Source organism: Ursus maritimus, unplaced genomic scaffold (genome assembly GCF_017311325.1).
Source record: "Ursus maritimus isolate PB19 unplaced genomic scaffold, ASM1731132v1 scaffold_19, whole genome shotgun sequence".
Lineage (NCBI taxonomy): Eukaryota > Metazoa > Chordata > Mammalia > Carnivora > Ursidae > Ursus > Ursus maritimus.
Window position 1 is genome coordinate 54,701,184 of NW_024424341.1, and position 6,369 is coordinate 54,707,552.

The window sequence follows — 6,369 nt, forward strand, 5'->3', positions numbered from 1 at the left end:
AAAAAAAAAAAAAAAAAAAAAAAAGCAGAGCCAACTAGCTCTTCTGCTTCAACCACTTCAGGGCACTCCAGGCGCCTCAGCCCCTTGGCCCGGCACTCAAAGCCTTCCGTGACCTGGTCCCGGCCCCCTCAGGCCGGTGCGCACACGAAACTGAAATCGTGTGTGTTTCTGGGTCACACCGTGCGTTCCCTCACCTCCGGACGCACGCACAGGCTGTGCCTAAGCCTGGGCCATGGCCCTGCCGGCCGCGCGCCCCTCCCACCGGCTCACTCACCACCTCCTCCTCCATCTCCTGCTCGCCCTCGGCTCCGGCGCCGCTCCGAAGGAAGAGCCCCTTCTGCCTGTCCGCCATCTCGTAGGTGGACTCCATCTCAGGGTCGTCCCGCATGGTGTCCAGCCTGGGGTGGAACCACTCCCATTGCGTGGTGCGGTTCAGCGACTCCAGGATGGACAAGGGGTCCTCGGGCCGCTGGTTCAGGATCTTGGTCAGCAGGTTCACCAGGTGCTCATACCTGCCTCCCCGCGGGAGGGAGTGGGAGGTGGGAGACATCACTCGCTCAGCTCAGCGAGCTCACTGTTGTGTGCCTGGCCCTGTGCCTGGCGCTGGGGACCCCATAGAGAAGAGAAAATGTCCCTGCCCTGGTGGAGCTGACATTCTGATGATGGAGACAGACAGGAACCAAACAGGTCCAAATGTGTCTTTCTATGAAGACAAAGCAGGGAATGGGGACTGGGAATGCCAGGGATAGGGGATGGCTTCCAATTTTAAATAGGGAGACCTTTAAATAGGAAGGTCACACTAAGGGGACATTTATGCTGAGATCCGAATGACGTGAGGCAGAACACAGGGATATCGGGGGTGTTTCAGTCAAAGGGAACGACTGCTGCATAGGCCCTGAGACATTTCATGAGTCGCACAGAATCTTAACAAAACTCAAGGAAACTAGGAGACAGGAACATTCCATGCCAATCTCGCTTAGAAATATAGACGCTGCAGGGGCGCCGGGGTGGCTCAGTCGGTTAAGCACCTGCCTTGGGCTCAGGTCATGATCCCGGTGTCTTGGGTTCGAGCCCCATGTCAGGCTCCCTCCTGAGCAGGGAGCCTGCTTCTCCCTCTCCCTCTGCTGCTCCCCCTGCTTGTGGTCTCTCTCTGGCTCTCCCTCAAATAAATAAATAAAAATTAAAAAAAAAATGCTTAAGTCCTTAGCTAAATATTTGCAAATGGCACCCAGGAAAGAACTGCTCTCAAAAAGATGACACGCCATGATTAAACTGGGCTAAGAACAGGACAGGGCTGATATTAGAAAAACAGAAAAAATATAACCCATCATGTTAATATGTTTTAAAAAATACAGTAAGTTGGGGCACCAGGGTGGCTCAGTCAGTTAAGTGTCCAACTCATGATTTCAGCTCAGGTCATGATCTCAAGGGTCATGGGATTGAGTCCTACATCAGCAGGGAGTCTGCTTGGGATTTTCTCCCTCAGCACTTCCGCCCACTTGTGCATGCTCTCTAAAATAAATAAATGAATCTTAAAAAAATATATATGTAAGATAACCTCAACCGGTGCAGATAAATTGTTTGATAACAATCAACAGCCATTTATGACTTAAAAAAAAAAAAAACCCCAGCAAACTAGGAATAGAAGGTAATTTTTTATAATGCTATAATGGGGATCCACAAATAACCTACAGCTCACTCCAAACATGATGGTGAAAGACTGAATTTTTTTCCCTAGGAGACTAGGAACAAGGATGCCTGCTTTCATGCCTTGTATTTAACGCTGCACTGGAGGTCCCAGCCCATGCAATCTGACACGAAAAAGAAAGGAAAGGTAAAAAGGATTGGAAAGGAAGCAGTGAAACTGCCATTGTTTGCAGGTGATGGGATTGGGAATGATGATGTGCAGAGGCCTTGAGCTGAGGGTGTGCCTGGCATGTTGGAGGAACACTGAAGAGGTCAGAGTGGCTGGGGTGGAAGAGGGGAGAGCGGTTGTGCCGGGAGAGGAGGCAGAGTGATGACAGTATTGTAATGGCTTCTTTGCACCTGAGCCTGGGGCTATGCTGAGCACTTGGGAACAGTGCTGGATTCTCACCACAATCACACATCGGAGGAACCATCATGATCCCTACTCTCCAGATGAGGAAACAGAGGCTTAGAAGAGTTGAGGTCATGAGGTCACACAGTGGTTGCAAAGCCAGGATTTGAAACCAGGTTGGTCTAATTTCAAAGCATGTATGTCTAACCCTCTGCTGGGTGGAAACCGGTTGGTGGCAGTCTGGGGTGTGCTGGAGAGCCATCACTGAATTGGGAAGGGTAAGGAGAGGTCAGACTTTGGTCTCAGCTTTTCAATCGGGGGCCTTGGAGTTCCTGAGGGTGGGAACCGTTGGGAAGAGCTAGAGGTTAATTTTGACTACAGTCTAGGATCCTGGATCAGGAGCTGACTAGAGATGAAGTTTGGAGAGCTGGTAGGGGCTGAACGGCTGTCGTGAGAAGCATGAACCTACTCCTGAGGGCACTGGGGAACCATGGCAAGCTCTGCACACGGGAGGGATAGGGTCAGTTTTGTACTTTAGCAAGATCTGTTACTTCCCCAGCCTTGTCTCCTCCTGCTCCCCCTTTCTCCCTTGGTTCCAGACATACCAGCCTCCTTGCTGTTCCTCAAACACAGCAAGCCTTAAAGCCTTTAAACGTGCTGTGTCCTATACCTGAACCACTGTTCCTCCAGTTACATCCAAGGTGCTCTCCCTCATCTCCTTCAGGTCCCTGATCGAATGTTACCTCCTCAGAGGTCTTCCTTGACCTCATGCTATTTAACATGACTCCATAACCCCCCCTTATCCTGCCTTACTTTCCACCTTAGCTCTTTTTTTTTTTTTAAAGATTTTATTTATTTATTTGACAGAGATAGAGACAGCCAGCGAGAGAGGGAACACAAGCAGGGGGAGTGGGAGAGGAAGAAGCAGGCTCATAGCGGAGGAGCCTGATGTGGGGCTCGATCCCAGAACGCCAGGATCACGCCCTGAGCCGAAGGCAGACGCTTAACCGCTGTGCCACCCAGGAGCCCCTCCACCTTAGCTCTTACCATTTGTTATAGTTATTGTCCACTCTCCCAGCTAGAATGCAAATTTCACTAAGATGTAATGGGGACTGAGAAGTGTATTGACTACACCTAAGCAGCGTTGGCAAGCGCCTTCCCCAGGCAGCAAAGTTTAGTGGAGAGTCGGGCCTCAGGAGCCAAATCACACGCATCCACCACATCCTAGCTGTTATCCTCTTGGATATGGGACCCAATTTGTCTGTCTCAGTTTCATCCTCTGTAAAACAGGGGCAGTAGGTGTGCTAATCTCAGCTGTGAGCGCTAGATGTTAACGTGTGAATGGTGGCACAATGTCTGGTAAGTAAATGTTAGCTATTGTTAGTTTCATCCCCTGATTCCTAGTCTGAGTCAGATGCCCCTGGAGCAGGCACTGGTTACCCACGAGGGGTGATCCCCTACCTGACAGAAGAGACCCTCCAGTCTGAGAGAGACCCTTGGCTGGGTGGGGCCTCTCCCTGCCTGGGTCCCACCCCCTCCCCATGCTCAAACCCCTTCTCACAGGCTGAGGCTGCAGCTGACGCTGGTCTGCAGCAGGTAGGCCTTGGCATTCTGCACAGCCAGCTCCCGAGGCTCTGGCTCAGGCACCTCCATACTGAAGGGCATGAAGCCCAGCTCAGAGGGCGAGTACTGGAGGGCAGGGTCATCCCTCATGTAGGGCCCATGCGGGGCACCCTGGTGGAACTGTAGGTCTTCTCCCTGGTACATGTTGAACTGGCCCAAGAAGCCGGGCTGGGTGTCCAGGTAGGCAGAGTCCAGTTGCTGGAAGAGGTTGCCTTGGCCCTGCTGTAGTTGCTGCAGCATTAGGCTGGCGTTTCGCGTGGCCTGGATCCCACCTTCTTCCAGATAAGGTTGGTACTGTAACTCGGAAGGAAAGCCCATATTCAGGGACGGGTACTCTACACCACCCAACTGGCCTTCCTCAGCCTGGAACATCAAGTTCTCCTGTGGGGTCAGGGGAGCCCCTGGCGACCAGCCCTGGAGGTTGGTCTCGCTTGCCAGGATCCCTTGACCGCTCTGCAGGACCGGGTGATCGAGTGGTATCTCCGGCCCGTCCTCGGAGATGGTGGGCTGGGGCTGACTGAGTTCCCAACTGCGCCGCTGGGAGGCCTGGGAACTCCTCCGACTTGAGGGTTGATGGGGAGGGGTTTCGGGGTCGGGCGGTGGGTCCCCCATAGTTCAAAAGAGGTCGCAGACTTCCAGGAGGAAGGCTTGCAGACAGGCCAGACAGTCGCCCGCCTGCCGGCACACTCCCGGTGGCCTCTACTCCAGCCGCGCCCGCCCGTTTCTAAGGAAGGAGGGGGCGGGCCGTTACCAGGAGAGGGCGCGCGCGGGGACGATGGGGGCCAAGGAGCCAGTTTCTGCGCAGGCGCGGCCCCGCAACCGAGGGCCTGCCAGTCTTGCAGCCAGCGCGTGGGCACGTCCACCCCATACCGTGCAGTCCCACAGCTGACACGCAGGTAGAGACGAGAGACTGCATTCACGCCCCAGACCCACGATCTTTTTAATTTTAAAGGCAAAGCCCCGCCGGCTAGGCCCCGCCCCACCCTTCCCCAGCTCCCTGCCCCATTCCCCTTCCCCACCAAGCCCGGTCAGCTGTTCCCCTTGGTCTCGGGTTCCCCGGATTCCTCGTTGGCGGGGCTGGGGGTCTTCATGGTGTCTTCTCCGGCAGGGGTGAGGGTCTGGGGGCTGCGCTCCTCCTTTGAGGTCAACCCGCCCGCTGCCTCCTGGTGACAGGAGAAGGGGGAGTGGGTCAAGGATAGCGTACCGTGGTCCTACCTCCACGATTCCTTTGGGCTGTACCCTCCCCTCCCCACTGGGCATACACCCTTCACCCCTGGGCCCTAATTGTTTTCTTCCTTTTCTGCTTTGAGGCTGTCATCCCTACCTTAGGTAGGGGCCCCTCAAGACTAGAGTCCAGGAGGGCGGCCTCGGTCAGCCCCGAGTCGTCATCCATGCTGATGAAGATGGCGGGGGTCTCACACTCAGGCCCCTCCTCCCGGAAATCTATGGCTTCTTCGGGCTGGGGAGGGCCTGGCCGGGTGGAGGAAGAGGACGAGGACGACGACAAGGGGGCTCCCACTCCTCCTGGCTTCAGCTTCTGTTCCTCCTCCAGCTGACGCTTTAAGGCTTTCTCCTGGGCCAGTCGCAAGCCGATGAGGTCCTGAGGGGGGCGGGGGGCTGGGGCCGGGGCCAGGGCCAAGGGCTCCAGGTCGTCCTGGGGGTGGGGATGGGCACACAGAAACTCAGAGTGGAGGGAGAGAGGACCAGAACATAGGCCACTGTCAGAGGATGGTGGCAAAGACCCAGAAAGCACCCTGAGGGAGAGAGCAGGGTGGGCACAGGAAGTACCTAAGGGGCAACTGTTCCCCCACCTCCCAACTCTTTCAGCGGGCACTTCCACCAGACAGCGGTGGCTGGGGTGGGGAGGAGGACAGGATGGGCCTTGCTGGCTTGGGGGTTAGGGGGCTGTGGGCCCTCACCTCTTCCAGGGGCCCCGCAGGCACTTCCTTGGCCTCTGGCTCCTGCTTGCCACTGGCCTCCAGGATGGTCATGATGGAGTTGGGGATGTGTGCTTGCTAGGGGAAGAGCAGGTTGGGGGCTCTATGGAGTGCCTGGACCCAAGATCCCAGTGGACACCGGGATCCCTGGTCCCTGACCCTCCAGAGCCCCTGAGTTTTTGTGGTAGTATAGGGCTCCTCTCTGCCCACCCTCATCCAGTCCTCCAGGGCTGAACCCATGGGGCCACCCATCCCACACCCTGGGGTACCTGGTGGGGGGTGAAGGATCGGACGTGGGCCAGCAGGGGCTCCCGGAGCTCTGGGCACTTGTCAAAGACGGCGCCCAGCTGCTGGGGTGGCAACTGCAGGATGACCTGGAAGCTCTGGGGCTTGGTGCGTTGACAGCACTTGATGAAGCCCTCCCACACCTTGGGATACTTCCACACCTGGACGGGGCAGGGAGGGCACAGTCCTGAGGGGGCGCGCAGACAGCCACCCCAGAAACTGAAAGAAAGACCTTACCAAGATGGGGCCCAAATCCCTACCATCCAGCAGAGTCCTCTGGGCTATCCATAGCCCTGACCTCTGGCCCTCCAGAGGGCTTTGACTTTTTCCTGATCCCAAGCAGCTGAGGCATGAGGGCAGCCCAGGGACCGGGGAGAAGAAAACAGAACACCCTTTCACGTGAGCACAGTCTCATCTCACCCTCACAGCAGCCTTGAGGGGTGACGTCAGCCCTGCTGAACAGATGAGGCCCGGGGGGGGGGGGGG

The 6,369-nt window shown here is 56.2% G+C and overlaps 2 protein-coding genes across 2 annotated transcripts in view; both read right to left on the reverse strand.

Moving 5' to 3' along the window:
* RSPH6A (radial spoke head 6 homolog A) overlaps nucleotides 1-4,307 on the reverse strand; it is a 17,698-nt gene extending 13,391 nt beyond the window's left edge. The window contains exons 1-3 of the mRNA XM_040634184.1: nucleotides 4,124-4,307; nucleotides 3,600-4,087; nucleotides 275-512 (exon numbers count right to left, since the gene is read on the reverse strand). Coding sequence (XP_040490118.1) covers nucleotides 275-512; nucleotides 3,600-4,087; nucleotides 4,124-4,273 — 876 coding nt within the window. The 5' untranslated portion in view covers nucleotides 4,274-4,307. The remainder of the gene's footprint in view (nucleotides 1-274; nucleotides 513-3,599; nucleotides 4,088-4,123) is intronic.
* Nucleotides 4,308-4,572: 265 nt separating this feature from the next.
* Nucleotides 4,573-6,369, reverse strand: part of SYMPK (symplekin) — a 36,141-nt gene continuing 34,344 nt past the window's right edge. Inside the window, exons 24-27 of the mRNA XM_008684471.2 lie at nucleotides 5,868-6,044; nucleotides 5,581-5,676; nucleotides 4,986-5,315; nucleotides 4,573-4,824 (exon numbers count right to left, since the gene is read on the reverse strand). Coding sequence (XP_008682693.1) covers nucleotides 4,690-4,824; nucleotides 4,986-5,315; nucleotides 5,581-5,676; nucleotides 5,868-6,044 — 738 coding nt within the window. The 3' untranslated portion in view covers nucleotides 4,573-4,689. The remainder of the gene's footprint in view (nucleotides 4,825-4,985; nucleotides 5,316-5,580; nucleotides 5,677-5,867; nucleotides 6,045-6,369) is intronic.